Source organism: Ictidomys tridecemlineatus, chromosome 12 (assembly GCF_052094955.1).
Source record: "Ictidomys tridecemlineatus isolate mIctTri1 chromosome 12, mIctTri1.hap1, whole genome shotgun sequence".
Classification (NCBI taxonomy): domain Eukaryota; kingdom Metazoa; phylum Chordata; class Mammalia; order Rodentia; family Sciuridae; genus Ictidomys; species Ictidomys tridecemlineatus.
This window is the reverse complement of record NC_135488.1, coordinates 65,309,791-65,327,442: the sequence shown is the minus strand read 5'-3', so window position 1 is coordinate 65,327,442 and position 17,652 is coordinate 65,309,791. Positions and strand designations below refer to the sequence as shown.

Sequence of the window (17,652 nt, the reverse complement as noted above, 5' to 3'; positions counted from 1 at the left end):
ATTCCCAGTTTTCCAAGGAATCTCCATACTGCTTTCCATATTAGCTGCACCATTTTGTAGTCCCACCAGCAGTGTATGAGTGTATCTTTCCCCACCATATCCTCGCCAACACTTATTGTTTTTTGTATTTTACTAGCTGCCATTCTGACTGGAGTGAGATGAAATAAAATCATGGCATTTGCAGGTAGATGGATGGAATTAGAGAATATGATGTTAAGTGAAGTTAGCCAAAACTGAATGCTGAATGTTTCCTCTGATATAAGGAGGCTGATTCATAGTGGGGTTGGAAGGGGGAGCATGGGAAGATTAAACAAACTCTAAATAAGGCAAAAGGGAGGGAGGGGAAGGGAGGGTGCAAGGGGCTACAAAATATGGTGGAATGAGGTGGACATCATTTCCCTAAGTACATGTATGAAGACACAGATGGTGTGAATATACTTTGTGTACAGAGATATGAAAAATTGTGCCCTATATGTGTAATAAGAAGTGTAATGCATTCTGCTGTCATATGTAACAAATAAGAATAAAATATTTTTTAAAAAAGACTTTCAAGGAGTTTCAAGAACAGTCCCAAATCTGGAAGTAAGTTTGAAGTAAAGAGTGGGACACAAGAGGGACGAGACCATCCCCAGGAAGCCCTGTTGCCATTGTGCTTCATTATATGGAAGCACCTGCGTTGGATGGCCACAGAGCAGACACCTATGGACACCAGGCATCTTCATGAGAGTGACTCTGTCCAGCATTACTGAGTCCCTCCCACAGACCCTGGGCCTCCTGAGGAGTGGGAGAGTCCTGTGTTTGATTATGTGGCTACAATGGGAATAAGGAATGAAGCCCTAGCCTCAGTACAGTGCAATGTGAATCTGGGGTAGAGACCACACAAAAGAAAAAGAAAAAAAAGAAAGCCCTACATAAGGCAAGCTGGAATGGTGTATCCATTTCCAAAACAAATAAACCTTGCAAAGAAAAAGTTCCTTTGTGGAAATAATCAAGGTCAGTTCCATTCCCCATGCTCCCCTGATTAATAAAACAACATAAGCTCACTTAGTCATCAAGACCAATGCCCATTCCCTAGATTAAGTTCTTGGAGAAGTATATAAGCATGAGATGTTGCAAAGAAACAATATAATACGTATACACATATAAATATATGTATATTAGATACATACATATCAAATGATATGCTTATATATATGTATATATCAAATATAGTCTGGAGCTCAGTGACACCTTTCCATATACAAGGATTAACAATAGAGCCCACAAAATTTTAGTAAAGTAAGTGATTAAACAAAACTCTTGAGGTAAAAGAAGAATGTATTAATAGAAAGCATTTTCAGTAGTAAAAAAAAAAAGGGTCAATTATAGAACCATGTGATTTCATCAAGGTTAAATAAAACAAGAAAACTGTGAAACATGTTAAAATATGAAATGAGAAGACAAGGAAACCTAGAACAATTCAGGAAGTATAAAATAAGATAGTCAAGTTTTAAAGTCACCTGAGAAGCAGTCAAGAGCAGATGGCAATGCAGAAAATGAAATAAATGATAAAGGCACATTTGAGAAATTCTCATAATTTGAATAGGAAACTGATTTAGTTAGATAAAAGTGATGAGAGAGAAGACGATATATAGAGAATGACAAAAAGAGATATTCAAAGTTACTGGATATTTTGCATTGTGGAAATATAGTCTAGAAGAAACATTCAAAGAGAACTTTTCTGATTTTAGAAAAAAGAATATAATGCTAAGAAGATGCATCTGAAGATGCAGATTGAATAGACTCACCAAGTAACAATTGAAATTAATTAATTTTAAGAGACCAAATAATAAAATATTCCTAGTGTACCATTTTTATTTTAAGGACTAAAGAAGAATTATAAATGAGAAGAAAACAATGCCCTACAAAAACTCTTCAGTGTTAAAAGGAGAGAAAGTGTGATTGATAAAATTCATCTTTTATGATGGGTAAAATTATTCCCGTGGATATACGGACTAACAGGTGTACCTAACCAAGTGTCACTTGCAAGTGAAGAAAATATGAAAGCATTTCCAATAGATATGCATTCTTCTAGAAAAGAGAAGACAGATCATTTTCATCAAGACATTATTATCCAAAAAGCAAAGCAAGTTTTAGAAAGACATTTATAATAGTTGTCACATAAAAGAAGTGGTAATGACCATGGGAACCTTTTCAGCAAAAGTAGGTTTTATTAGTATTTTCAATAAGTGTTGAGTTGACAGCCTCTTTAGCACACATGAGCAATCTGTCATGAGAAAGGAACAAATTGAAAATGAGATTTTTGGAGAAAAAGCCTACAATGTTTCTGAATATTCAAATCCATTGGCAGCAGTGACTGCCCCACTGAATATTGCAAAAATCAGATCTAGTTCATCTGAAGATAGTTTCAGAAACTTTTTTCCAGAACTTAAGCAGAGGTATGCAAAAATTAAAATTATGAAGAAAGAGCTTAGTAATACAAAGGTTACCTCACGGATGTCAACAAGAATTCTATGAAGAGAGCCTTCATGAGAAATACCACAGAAAACAGTCATGATAGTTTTCTGAGCTACAGAAAGAGCAGAGTCTTCAGATCCAAATGATGGATGAAGTACTCAGCCTGATTTTTCAAAGTGATGAATAATTTTAAATAAATCTTAAAATATATTAATAAATAGGGAAAATGTGCGTTCTTCCAAAAAGGAAAATAAGAGGCTTCTCCAACCGAAAGAAAATGAGACTTGATTGGCTTTATTTTTTCACTCTACAGTAAATGCTCAAAAGCCTCGATAATTATAATCTTGAGTGAAATATGGTTTTCAAATTCCTTAGCCAGCGTTTCTCAGATATGCAAAAATTCACAATGTATGCCATCCACAGGCCCTTGCTGAATAAAATACTTGAAAATACTATTTGTCCAAATGGAAAATATATTTGAAATAAAGTATGAGAAAAAAGACATAGCATAAAAGAACCAGAAGTAAGGAATGGCCTTAGAAAAGTTAAGAAGTAATAATAATGTTATTATTATGTAGGAAGACACAAACCTTAGAGAATAGATTTTCAAAAGACAAAATGTATTCAGGGTAGCAAAAAATAATTGCTCTTACATTTATACATACATGGATATGTAGTTTATTTTTAGCTTCCAAACTCCTCTTCTTCCTCCTAAATCCAACTACTAAGTCCCCAAGTCTGGAACACAGTAGTAATAATCACCCAATCTTGTTATTTTTAGACATTCCCTTAGTTAAGATTTCCCCAATTAGATTTTGCCTTTTCCTCACCAATAGAATCTGGGTGTTTGAGGGTGACTGACTTATCCTGGTGAGGAGATCGTTTGATTCCAGACCAGTTGATTTCATGGAAAGTTCTAAGACATCTTCAAGGAACAGAAAATAAACAGGAAAAGATAGAGCATTTCTCAGTTTATTTTAGGAAGCTAGCACAAATCAGATGTCAATAGCTATCAAAGATAGTATGTTCACAGGCAAAACTTTCTACCAACTTTTGAATGTAAACTTTCAATCCTAAATTAAATACATTTCCAACAAAACTAGCAGTGTAGTAAAAGAATACTATGTTACAACCCAGTAAAATATATCCTAGAAATGCATGGATGCTTCAATATTTAGAAAATATGTTAAGATAACTCACATTTATTTTGACTGCCGGAGACGAAAACCACATTATCTCAGCCGAAATCTGAAAGACATCTGTCTGAATACTTCCACGTTCCAGGGACAGAGAAGACATGAATAATAATTAATCAAGCTGACTTAATAAATATATTTTGAACCCCATGCCCCTCAGAGAATAAACTTTCCTTTCAAATGCCCATGAAATATTTATTAGGTCACAAAGAATGCCTCCTCCATGTATATCCCAAGGCACAATTTTTTCCAGTTCACATTCTCAGCAATAAATAACAGGAAATGAGTGGCGAAACTTCAGTTATCAGGGCGGGGAAATATAGATTTTTTTTTTTTTAATATTAGCTTGTCATGAGAAAGACATGATAGTGGATATAAGGATAGCAAAAAATAGAAAGTAACTGGGACAGAGGTTGGCAAACTATGGCCTGTAGTCTGTTTTTGTAAATAAAATTTTATTGCAGCATAACCACATGCATTTGTTCCCCTACTGTCAATGGCTGCTTTTGTGCTGCAAAAGAACAGTTCAATAGTTGCCATGGAGACCGTAGGCCGGCCTCCATCAGCCTAAAATATTTACTGCCTGGCCCTTTGGAGAAAAAGTTCACTGAATCCTGGGCTGAGAACCTGTAACACAATAGAGAATGGGCCGAAAATAATGATACAAGGATTAGCTTCATGAATGTGGTACTGTCACCCAGGACCCTTGTTTACAAAACATTTGACTCCATTAAGATGCTAGAACCATCTTGAAATTCTCAATACTTTTCAAAGAGGCCCTGCATATTTGTTTTACACTGGATTCTACAAATTATGTAGCCAGACCTAACTGATACAAAGAAACCCAAAGGAACAATAAATTTTTTAAATTGTGGCTTATAATTAAATACTTCCAAATTAAAACTATAATGAAATCATTTAGTCCTTCCTCTGCCACCTCGCTGCATGGTCTGGTTTACCTTGATGTGGACACAGTCTGTAGGACAGTTGCCTCCCTAAGACCCGAACATGAATCTCCCATTCTTGGCACCTGCCACCCTCTCTCTTTTCCTAATTCTCAAGGAACAGAAGGGGCAACTGAGAACTCTCTCTGCTTCTGTCTTCTTCCTTTAGCTAAAGAATTCAGGGAAAAAAAAATCTCCCTTTGGACAAAATCTTATTTCCAAACCACCTATCTTGCTGCAAAATCACGTTTTAAATCTCAAATATTTGCTTTTTCTTCTTTGCATCACTGCTTGGAACAGCCAATCCCCCACCCCTCCACTGTGGTCCCTGGTAGATGGATGCCTTGGACAGACATGGTATGTTAGGTCACTTTCTGTACAAATGCCAGAGAAAAAGAGCACAGTCAAGTGTTCAAATATTCCCCCTAATATATATAAAAATGTAGTTATAAAAATGTTCATCATATTTCTGTTAAAAGTGAAAAAAAGGAAGCCATCCAATGTACAAAAAGGAATTAATGGTAATAATGTATGTATAACGTGCAGATCTTGGAAATGATGCTTGGGAACATTATTTAATGAAGATTATAGTCGTGTTCATTAACCATACTAACAGGTAAAAAGAGCAGGAATCATAACCTATAAGTGGACAAAGTGGACATGCCTAGAGAAAAGTCTAGAAATTGAGTCACTACGATATGGGCAGTGATTATACCTGCAATGTGGGATGATAGGTGATTTTCATTTTCTGCTCTCTGCTTGTCCCCTCCTGTTCCTGTTTCTAACAGTGAACATGTTGCTGTAGTGATAGAGTATTTTAAAGTCCACTCCTGTGGTGCCCTCATTCTGAGTCACTTCCTCCTAAGTGATAATATCTGTAGCCACTCTTTGAAGGGAGGCAGAGTAGCTCTTATGGCCTCATCTCTGAATGTGGAGAGTGTGAGAAATAAGTCACTTTTGTGCACTCCATTATGGGCAATATCTTCTGGGCAACTAGCCCATTGTCTGTGTTTTTTTTTTTGTTGTTGTTGTTGTTGTTTCAATTAGCTATACATGACAGTAGAATGTATTTTGACACACATACATAAATGGAGTATAATTTCTCATTCTTCTGGTTGTAGAATCACAATGAATTGTGTACTCATATATGTACATAGGGTAAGAATGTCAGATTCATTCTACTGTCTTTCTTGTTTTTTTGGAGGGGTGGGAGTACCAGGGATTGAACTCAGGGACACTCAGCCACTGAGTCACATCCTCAGCCCTATTTTGTATTTAGGTACAGGATCTCACTGAGTTGTTTAGTGCCTCACTTTTGCTGAGGCTGGCTTTGAACTCACGATCCTCCTACCTCAGCCTCCCGAGCCACTGGGATTACAAGTGTGAGCCACCAAGGCCGGTATCCTTCTTTTATATTGAATTTGCACCAAGAATACCAATAGTTGATATTAGGAAATGTTTTTAGGCTTTTCCTGCTGTGTGTGTTTATGTGTTTGTGTGTATGTGTGTGTTTGTGTTGGAAAAGGTAGAGTGGGGATAAAAGGAACAGATATTTTGTTATAATATTGTTTTGATGTGACTCATGGAAAAAAATACATGTTACATCTTAATGCAGCACATATGTGATGCACATAATTGACCAAAAATTTCACGCAACATTGCTTTCTGTTTCTGCATGCAGTATATTCTGATATTTCAATTTTATTATTATTCTTCTTTAAGGTTGGCAGTATCCCACCAAACTGATTTCCCAATTCACAAGTAGATTGCATTCTGCAGTTTAGAAGTCATTGTTTTCAAAGCTATTATAAATAAGTATTGACGAAATTCTTCACAAATCACTAGGGTGGAGCTGGCCATCCTGGGCTGGGGTCTCCACGACCCAGGAAAGAGCAGGATGGGTGGTCCCAAACTCCAGAGTACAGTGCTTGGAGACTGGATTTGGGTCTGGGCTGGTATCTAAAGAAGTTGGAATGGAGACAAAAGTCAAGCTCAACCTCTGTGAGCAGAAGGGATGTTTGGCTGTGACCCCAGACAGTAACAGGAGGACAAAGGCTGAAGGCGTGGGCCGGCTTAGGGTTCCAGCCAGTTAGGGTGCAGTGTGAGGCCACATGGAAGGAGGAGGCAAAGGAGGAAGTAGGGGAGAGGGGCATACTAGCAGGTGGGTGCAGCATCTCTGAACTAATTGTGGGTCCACTTAGTGACGTGTGAGGCTGCTGATACATCCATGGCCTTCCCAGGTTGGCTGGGGACCTGTGTGGTTCATTGAGGTCATGAGTGACTTCAGCTGGGTGGGGCTAAGGAAAAGCAGGGGCTGACAGTTTTATAATTTCCACCCTTGGAGCTATTCTGCTTTTCTAGATTAAGAGACTCTGGCTGATGGTTGCAACTATAAGCCACCTTCTTCCCTTTTATTAAATTCTAATCTATATGCAAAAGAAAGGGGGACAATTTCAAGCCAGTTTGGCCCATTTAGTCCTGACTCTGGTGTGGCTAATGGAAAGAGCCTGTGTTTTCTGAGGTGCTAAACCACAGAGAGGTTTGGAAACTCTTATAAACACAGAACAATGCATTTTTTTAATCCAGAAAACAAATCAGAATAAAATTTAGAGTTCCTTTTTTTTTAAAGAGAGAGAGAGAGAGAGAATTTTTTAATATTTATTTTTCAGTTTTCGGTGGACACAACATCTTTATTTTATTTTTATGTGGTGCTGAGGATCCAAACCCAGTACCCCGCGCATACCAGGAGAGCGCATTACCGCTTGAGCCACATCCCCAGCCCAAATTTGGGGTTCTTATTTTGCTCCTACTTTTTTGCATATTAGATCCTTGGAAATAATTGAATGCAATGCCTGATTCCATGCAGAATCTCTCACTGGGAACACATAGTGAGTGCCATGTCACAAAACTTTCTTAACTTCTTACCATGTTCCAAACACTGGAGAGGGCAATATGTCAATCAATGGAAGGGTAACTGATGTGATACAGCAATCTGTATACAGGGTAAAGTTGGGAGTTCATAACCCGCTTGAATCAAACGGTGAAATATGATGTATTAAGAACTGTGTAATGTTTTGAACGACCAACAATAAAAAAAAATAAAAAATAAATAAACACCTAAAACTGCTCTAAAAAAAAAAAAAAGAAAAGAAACTCTGGCGCTGCCCCCAGCAGGGACTCTCCTCAGACCACTAGTAAGGACTGGTGACTCTCCCTTCCCTAGGTGGTGAGTGAGCTCTTCTGCAAAGGCACATCAGAAGACAGTAGGAGAGGGTATGGACTCTGACCTGGAGTATTGAATTGAATATTAACCAAGTGCCCAAAATCCCAAGAGGAAGCCCGTACCTTCCACATCCTCCTGATATCCAGAAGACACATGGAAATCTTCAGGGACTAGAACTGTTTATGAGTTAGGATTTGACGACACCAAAATCAGAGACCTTTCACATTCACTGATTTCTAGAACGTGGCACTGTAACTCTCTGTAACTGTAGTTTACTCAGCAATTATGTGTTAAAAGCATTTCTGGAAAGAAAAATATCCACAACTAAGTCCAATGGAACATTTTTGAGTCTTATTTGTATTTGGACTCGGAAGGAATTTTTTGTTTCTATCTAACAGCTCGGGACGACAACGTCTGGGCAAGCCATAGCGTCTGAATGTATTATTGGGACTCCATAGCTAGAATTTAAAGTCATTAACTCTTAAATAGGCTGGCATGATAAATGAGATGTTTTATATAGTGTAAAGTGGAGAGAACCTGGAATTGGATTCACTCACTGCCGTTCGTTTCTCCAACCAATATCTGGCTTCTTCCAGCTGCGACTAGGACTCCACTTAGATCCTTGGTGTTGAGAAGAAGCCAAGGGTCTGAATTACCCAGAGTTGATTATTCTGGGAATAGCCCCTGGGGCAGTTTCCAAACCACAAAGTTGTTCACAAGGCAAAAGGCAAGGGAGACATGCATTATGCAGCAGAAAATTCAGACTGAGACAAAGGCCCATCATGCGCATCACTCTGGGAAAGGGGCAGGAACTCTACCGGGTTCCCATGGGTATTTGCTAGAGGGTCAGATGATGAGCTTTGATGCTTGAGGACTGCACAGCTCAAATGTGGCACAAGGGGATGTATTTTGGTGAAGGCTTAGATAATTATGTAATAAATGATCACTTACATAATCACACATACATGTACGCATACAAAACAACAGACCTCAACATTGAGAATGAGATGGGAGAAGCCGGCCTGTCGGTACCATCCAGCCCCCAGTTTGCATCAAAGCTTCCATTTTCTTCTTGAGAAAATTTGGCACCTGCCCATTAGAAAGGGTTTTGATGACCCCAGATTAAAAAAAAAAAAAATTAACACCCAGGACAGTCCTTTGGACCTGCCTCTTTACCTAGCATCAACAAATCCAGTGAATCTCAAAATCATAAATTATACATGTCAGTTGAATAGAATAGTGAAAATGAAATTAAAAAAAAATTTATTTGTTTTAATTAGTTATACATGACAGAAGAAAATGAAATGTTTTAAGACAAAATAAAGTGTGCCTTTTCTTCAGGTGGCCCTGTTTAATAAATCAAGGAATATGAATTGATTTGTGGGCTGTAAAATAGGGCCAATCCTTAGAATTAAGAAATTGTATTCCAAAGAAGGGAAGCAGGAACAGTGTCCTGATTTTAGTTTGAGTTCCTATTTCATTTGTGTTCCTCCCAGTAAAATTTCCATACTGCAAATCATCTCTACTAGTGAAGAAATAGTCACAGGTAGAGAAGGTATGGGGGGTTTCCCATTTATCCTTAGACATCTTACCCTTCTCCTCAAATTTCAAATTCTGTTAATATAGACCAAAAAAGCACTGCATTTCAAAAGTAAGTATGGATCATGTTCAAGGAAATCTCTTAAGCCCTATGCAAAGGAGATGTAGATTCTGGATTTGACTATGACTGCTAGACGGTCATGTGCAGCCTCTTCCAAGGCACCTGGACGTTGTGGGGCCACTCACCTGCTAGACCCTCACCTGACATCCCCAGGACCAGAGCATCTACCCATTGTTAAAGAAGAGCCTCCAGGACCCAGTCTTAGAGATTCAAAGCATACAAGGGAATCCTGTTCAAGAGGATGGCTGAGGTCCCGATGAATCGGTTTCCAATGCTTTAAAAGCCCAAGGCAAAGATGCGCTTTTCTGGTGAGCTCTTGGGAGACTCCCAGCAGCCATTGTTTATTGGAGCCACTGTTGATGGTCAGGCAGACCCCTTCACCATGGAGCAATGGGAAGGCTCCTTAGTTTCACATAGAGTCACAGGAATTGTGTGGAGCCATCTGAATCCCAAACCCAGGTTGCTTATTCAAGCCAAGGTGATTTCACTTGCTGGCCAACAGGTTGGCAGAGGACCAGGAGGCTTCCATGAGAATAGAGGCATCCATGAGATTTGGGAGCTTGAGGAAAAATCTGATCCCGATTGACTATCAGACAGTGGTGACAGTAGGTGGTGCCCCGGGAACCCGAGGCAGGCTCAATGAGTCCCTCTCTGTTGGTCAAAAGCAACAGGTGGCACCGAGCTGAGTCTTAGACAAAGAGTAGGAGTTTGCCAGTGGGGACAAGATTGTTCCAAACAGACGGTACAAAGGCTGCAAGAAGGGAACCAACAAAAGAGATTGCTGTACCTCTTGCTCATCCTGACCCCTGCCCCTTCTCCCCAACGCCTCACCCCATCCTCCATGGGCTCTATGGTGCTGCCACAGGAATCTGCTCCCTCCTCTCCAGCACAGCCTGGCCTGGCCTACTTCAGTGTTTCACGAGGGTGCTCTTTCTCCCTTGTCTTCCCCAACTCTAACCATCCTTCCAGATCCAGGTCAAAGACCGTCCCCTCCTCAGAGCCTGCACAGACACAGCAAGCCATTCTCTTTTCTTTGTTTCAAAAGCACAGACCTCAACAGTACTTGTCCCAACATGTGACATTTTAATTTATCTGTATCCCTCGTTCCACATTGAGTTCTTAGAGAGAAAGCAATATTTCTTATGCATCTGTGCCTGTTGGGCAGCTCAATAGTAGTGCTAGGCAATAAATTATGTTTGCAACTTGAGAAATATGAAATCCTCAGTATAATTCCCCTGTTGCTGCTGGTTATACCAAATACTATCTCAAATTAGACGAAGTAGGGTTTAAAATCAGTTCATAAAAATAGAATTTTAATGAATATCTCATCTTTATATGGAAGGACCCCAGGATTTTGATTGTCTACAGAGTCTTTTATAAAATTCTAGAACAATGTATATTCTTTTTTTTTTTTGGTACTGGAGATTGAACCCAGGGGTGCTTAACTACTGTGCCACATTCCCAGTCCTTTTTTATATTTATTAGAGACAGGTCTCACTGAGTTGCTTAGGGCCTCACTAAGTTACTGAGGCTGGTCTTGAACTTGCAATCCTCCTGCCTCAGCCTCCTGAGCTGCTGGGATTACAGGTGTGCATCACTATGCATGGCCAATCTATGTTCTTAAAAAAATAATAAAAATTTAATAAATATTCATGAGTTCTCTATATAAAATAAGTAACTATTAACAGATTTTCACATTTGTTTTAGTGGGTTTTTTAAAAAAAGAAATATGCAGTGTGTGTGTGTGTGTGTGTGTGTGTGTGTGTGTGTGTGTGTACTCACAGATTACATGTTGATGGATATTGAGGTCATTTGTAATGCCTGTAATCCCAGCTACTCAGGTGGCTGAGCCAGGAGGATCACAAGTTCATGGCCAGCCTGGGCAATTTGGCAAGAGCCTATTTCAAGATAATTTTTTTAAAAGGGCTGGGGATGAAGCTCAGGAGAAGAGCACTTTCCTAGCATGTGTGATATCCTGAGTCCAATTCCCAGCATTCTTACCTCCTAAAGTTGGGGTTATTTATAACACTTTTCTGTGGCAAACAATGCAGCAGTCACCATCCTTATTACACAAGATCCTTCTGCACGTTTCTTGTTTCCACAAATGATAACCCTGGTCTTAGGAAATGCTTGCTTTGAACCACACTATGCATTCCCAAATGGCTCTCCAAAGGAGTTCCATTCCCATGTCTATTAGCGTTATAAGAGGACTCCATTTTCTCACCAACACAAATATTGTCAGACATTTTCCAAATCTGAATGGTGTAAAGCGTATTTCATAATTGTTTATGCATTTCTATGTTTACTAGAGGAGTTGAATATTTTTCAAATGTTGATTTCCCATCTTTTGTTTTACATAATCATTTCAAACATCTTTCATTATTTTCTTGTCTTTTAACATATTTATGATATCTTTTTATCATTCAGAAATGTGGTGTTTCGAGTAAACTACATGATGCTTTTATTAAGAAATGATTTTTAATTTCCATACCTACTTTGAGAACCCCTGCACTGATCTGAGGGCATAAGAATCATCAATAATTCTCACAGATTAAAAAAATTGTGTTTTTTCCATTAGATTTAAAATATATCTAGGGTAAGAAATAGCAATTTAACTTTTTTTTTTAATTTTAAAGAAAACTGTTTGTCACGAGATCTTGTGCCAGAGGATTTATTCTCCCTCCTAAATCTGAATTGTCTCTCTTCCTCTGTAGCCAGATCTCACATAGGTTGAGATTTGGGCTCTGTCAGTCAGCTTTCTGTTCCTGTAACAAATACCTGAGAAAATCAGCTTATAAAAAGGAAAGGTTTATTTTGGTTCAGTGTTGGAGATCTTAGCGCATTGTCAGGACTACTTCCTTTTGGACCAGTGGTGTGGCAGCATATCATGGCAGGAGTAAGGGGTGGAGGAAGCTGTTCACCTCAGGTGGCCAGGAAGCAAAAAGAGAGGAGGAAGAGGCTGGGGTCTGACAGTCCTCTTCTAGGGCATGTCCCTGGCAACCTAATACCTCCCACTAGACCCCAACTCTTAAAGTTTCTACCCCCCTCCCAGTAGCACCAAGTTGAGGGCCAGTCTTCAACCCTTGGACCTTTGGGGGAATCCCAGATCTGAACTCCAGAAGGCTGCCTATGCTGTTGCATTCACTCTCTGGAATGTTCTATGCCAGGTATACAGGGGTCATTACATTTGATAGGGAAAGCCCTTTCCCCTTGTTTTTCTTTTTTAGAATCATCTTGAACAGTTTTAGACCTTTGATCTTCATTTCATTTTAAAATTAGTTTTTTTAAGTTTCACAAAATAATTCTTTCATTATTTTCTCTAGAATTGAAATTATAGGTTAACTTGGGGAAAGTGAGGCATCCTTAGCATATGGAGTCTTTAATTATATGACCATAACATACTGTGTCACTTTTTTCAGATAGGAAAAAAAAAAAGATCTCTCATTTCTGGATATGAGACAGAGAAAAATCATACTCTTCATAGAGATCCAGAGCCAATCAAAATAAGAATTCTTAGGAATACTGTATCCTGGGAAGAAGGACATAAAATCTACTTTGCCCATATTCCTCTTAAATGTCTATAAAATAGTTTGAGACAAGGAAAACATAGCTACAAGTAACTCTGTAGAGATTAATATTGCAAAAAAAAGTAATCAAAACCCTAATGGGAAATATTTGAAGTACAGTAATAGAAGTAAAGTCTGAATTCAGCAATTATTAGATAGCAGGCAGAGATTTGGGGCTCAGCTGACACAGACCAGTAGGTGAAAGGAGGAAGCATCTCAGCAACAGGAAGGAGTGGGTTTGAAGACAAAAAGCTAATATAAACTCACTGTAGCAGATTGAATACAAGCCCTGCAAAAAACACACAGGAGCAGGACAGGGTGGTGCACACCTGTAACCCCAGTGGCTGGGGAGGCTGAAACAGGAGGATGTGACTTCAAAGCTAGCCTCAACAAAAGCAAGGCATTAAGCAACTCTGTGAGACCCTGTCTGTAAATAAAATGCAAAATAGGGCTGGGGATGTGGCTCAGCGGTTGAGTACCCGAGTTCAATCTCCAGTACCGCCTCATGTCCCCACCGTCACCCCTCCCAAAAAAGAAAGAAAACACATAGAAACTAAATTGAAGTGGTAGGTCATGTTAATAGTGCAACAGTAATCAGATTTAGGAAATAAAGAAGATCCTTTCCAGATCTAAAATCCTGTGATTCCAAATGTTCTGGAAAAACAAATTCCCTCTTTTCAGCAAGAGAATTCCTTTTTAATATAATAAAAAGCAGAATAGGTTTTTTTCTCTTTACAATATGATGAATCACATTAGATTTCCTTAAACGTTTAACTGTCCGTAACTTCCTGAACTCTACGAGTTAATTAATGATTTTTTTTATTCCTTGCTAATATTTTATTTAAGGATTTCACATCTATATTTACAAATGAAGTTGGACTCTTGGGAGTTTGTGTATCTTTGTTTATCTATGTGTTGATTTCACTTAAAAGAACTGGAATAACTTCTCTTCTGCCATCAAAGAAATAATTTAAATAGCACAGAAATGACCATTTTGCAAAGATTTGGAACTGACCTATGAATCAATGTTTCTGTGTGGTTGTGTGTTTTTCAGTGCATGTATGAAAAACACATCAGTATATGGAGTAGCAGTGGGGATGGTGGAGATGGAGTTGGGAGAGTTCTTGAACAAAAATGTTAAGAACTCTAACAGGAGTCTAAACCGCCTTTGGGTTAATTTCCAAAGTTACCAAGATAGGGAGCCCTGCTAATGGATAAGTCAAATGTAAAATGATAGAATATGAAGAGAAATAGTATGAGGCGAAGACAAATGAATTCCTGAGTCAACAATACCTGTTCTGTCTTGCCAGGTCAGGAAGCGTGCTTCATCACTGGAATGAGATCTACTACTTTGTGGAACAGCTGGCTCATAAATTCATCAGGTGAGAAATGCAGTGCTTTGATTTCTCTTATAGTTCTCTGCCATGAGTAAAACCAGTCTGTCTGCTGTTGTGCAAACTCCTAACCACTTTGGGGATGCTTTTTGACAAACGTGACTACCAAGTCTTGGACCAGGGACAATTTGTTTTGATCCATGCCATGTATTAGTGTAACTTTGGCTTAGTGTTGTCAGGAAGAGCCAGATTTAATTATAAAACCAAACTTTTTAATGTTTTTTTCCTCTGTTGTTGAATAATGTATTCTTGTTAAAGGATCATGATGCATGGTGCATCATGAGGAAGAGTGGGCGCATTCTATTGGACTTGTAAGTAGGGTGTATCAGGTGTAAAGTACTCATCTCAGTTTGCCCACAGCTTCCTGTTTTTCAAACCAAGAGTCTCCCTGGAACATGCCTTAGTCCTGGGTAAATTGTCATGGTTGCTTGCTCCAGCCATGTACCCTCTCAGGTACAATCCTCTGAGCATCCTCAACACTACGCTCCCAGACAGGTTTAAACCTGGTCAAGTTAAATATTGGGAGGGGAGGGTCCTCGAGGTGCTGCTTTCTATTAAGTATGGTGCCCATGAGTCACACTTCACTCTCCCTGGTGCAGCCTCCAAGGGATAACACAAGTGGCAGTTCTGCGGCTGTGTTCAAAGCAAGTCATTGAGGTCTTTGGTGAAATTGGTCTAATCATTGTAAATTCTTAACATGGTTCCACTTCCTGCAATGTGGCCTCCATTGCTTCTCCCTGATATGAGAGACAATAGGGTTCTTTGAGTAAGATTCTTTATCTCAGAATACAGGGTATCCTTTGAGCCTAGGTAATGACAGACATGCTCCTCCCAAATTCAGTTATGGATCAACACGTACCTAACTGCCTAATTAGAAGGAATGGATTAGGAAGTGGCCTGTCCTCAATGCCAAAAATTGGAAGCTGCAGCAGGGAATCATTTAGACTCTGATGATTTGGGAAAAACAAATGCTAAAGGAAGGGATGGGAGTAAAAATACAGGGAAAAGAGAGAAGCAACATATGAGTGGTATTGCAAAATATGTAATAGGATCATTGAGACTTAGAATTGAGAAGAACAACTTCCCAATCTGTCTTAGGAGGCCTTCAGCAACCCCCATCTTGAATGGCTCTGGAGAGAAACCACTGCCTCTTGAAGCAAACAATCCAGGAGCTGGACAATTTCAGTTTTCAGAAAAGTCTTTTTGTCACTGAGCCAAAATGTCCTTTCCTGCACTCTCACCCATTGGTCCTTTGGAGTGTCTTAAAACACATCTGCCTCCAGACATTTGACAGTATGTGCTCTGCCTCCATTTTTTTTTTCTCATTTTCTGCTCCCTCTGAAGCAGAGAAGTCCAGTGGGACAGGCTTTGAGGTTAGGCAGACGTGGGTTTGAATCCAAGCTCCATTGTGCAACCATAGCAGTCTACTTACCTTAGCTGACCCCTGATTTCCATGTGGAGATTATCAAAAGAAACTGTGTGCAAACTTACTAACCCAGCACCTGGCTTAGAGTGGGCACACATCTCTCCTGCAGCTGTTCCAGACTCTTCACTACCTTAAAGTCCAAAGAGGGAGAAGGAAGGAGGGACTAATCCATTCCCCCTTGCTTTACAAATGAATAAGTAAGGACCAGAGAAGTTGGTGTGACTTAATCTAGACCATGAGACACTTTCCTCTGGCTGGCTGTCACCTCTGTCCTCCTTGGTTATGGCCCCCTCAAAGTCTGACACTAAGGCATTACCATCATGGAAACCCCATAAGGCAGGGATGGTATTTTGTTGTCTGCTGGAGCCCAAGCGCCCGTGACTGTGGCAGACCCAGTAGCATATACATGCTCAATCAGTATTTTCAGTTAAGTGAATGAATGGATGATTTTTGTTTATTCATTTTAATGAATAGTCTAAGACATGGATACTGCATGGGGAAGATGCATTCATTAACAATGACTGACATCAATGGAATCCTTAATACTTCAAGTCCTTTTATTTATCTTGATCCTCACCCCCCCCCATCTTCTTAATAATGATTCTAATTCTGCACCACTTTCTTCAAAATGGGAATTCCCAAACTATACCTCGTACCCCTCACTATCAGAAAAGAGCCTTACCTCCTACTTCATTAAGGACCCAGAGAGGAGTAAATGGAATGATGACCTCAAGTTCCAATCTTACTCCTTAGAAGATGCTTGCACGTCTTTCCCACCAGTGCCTGAGAGCCAAGCAACTCCTTGTGGACAATCTTTCCATTTTGGTCCTACTTGATACCATTATCTCTAGTCTCCTGGGGTCTTTGTTTCACTCTCATATCTTCCTCTACTTTTCCATGGTGTCCTTCCTCACAGTCTACAGACATATACTCACCTTTCTTGCTTCTTGTTCCCCCCAAAATCAATGACAACAAATCTCCTGATCAGCCCTTCAGTGTTGGCGTTGGTCCTCTATTTGGCTCATCTCCATTCTCACTGTAGAAATTGTCTCTGAACAACTTTGCCCACATCACAACAGTGTCCCAATAACTCCCAAAGTTAAATTGTCTCCAGCCTAGACTCATACACCAGTTGTATCCAAGACATCAAATCCATCCTTTCCAGAGCCAAACTCGGTAGAAGCGAAGGCAGTATATATAACGTAGTTAAGAGCCCAAATTCTAGAATCAGAACTTCCAAGCCCCAGCTCCACCGTTCACCCACTGTGGAACCTGAGGAAAATAGTTTTTAATCTTTCAGAGCCTCAGTTTCCCTTTATGGAAATGATGAATAACAATAGTGCCAATCCCATAAAGTTGTTCCAAGCTTAATGAGATCATACAGCCAAATCATGATAGTATGTGGCACACAGTCAGAACTTGTTGAGGTTGGCCCTATTATAATACTACCATCATCATGATTATAATTATCATTTATAACATGGTGTCCTGCTGCCCAACCAATGGTGAGGTGGTAGCAGGTAGCACAGGATCATGGCAGAGAACTGAAGTTAGTTTCGAGAGACCAGTATTCAATTCACCAGGTACTACTTAGGCTCCTACCAAGAACTAAACACCATGCTAAGGGTTTCTAGGGATGTGTCAGATATGTAGAAATAATGTAGACTCTATCCTGGAAACAGTAGGAACCATTAGAGTTTTATAGTAGATAGGTGACAAGATCTGGAAAATAATTGGGAGAGAAGTGTGAAGTATTGATCAGAACAATGAATGATGCTAAGCAAGG

The 17,652-nt window shown here is 39.4% G+C and overlaps 2 protein-coding genes across 2 annotated transcripts in view; one reads left to right on the top strand and one right to left on the bottom strand.

Annotated features, from left to right (window-relative positions):
• Positions 1–4,044, bottom strand: part of Gkn2 (gastrokine 2) — a 72,708-nt gene extending 68,664 nt beyond the window's left edge. The window contains exon 1 of the mRNA XM_078029081.1: positions 3,658–4,044. The gene's annotated coding sequence lies outside the window, so the exon portion shown is untranslated. The remainder of the gene's footprint in view (positions 1–3,657) is intronic.
• Antxr1 (ANTXR cell adhesion molecule 1) overlaps positions 1–17,652 on the top strand; it is a 226,325-nt gene that overhangs the window by 13,330 nt on the left and 195,343 nt on the right. Inside the window, exon 2 of the mRNA XM_005322100.5 lies at positions 14,357–14,428. Within this exon, the coding sequence (XP_005322157.1) occupies positions 14,357–14,428 (72 nt within the window). The remainder of the gene's footprint in view (positions 1–14,356; positions 14,429–17,652) is intronic.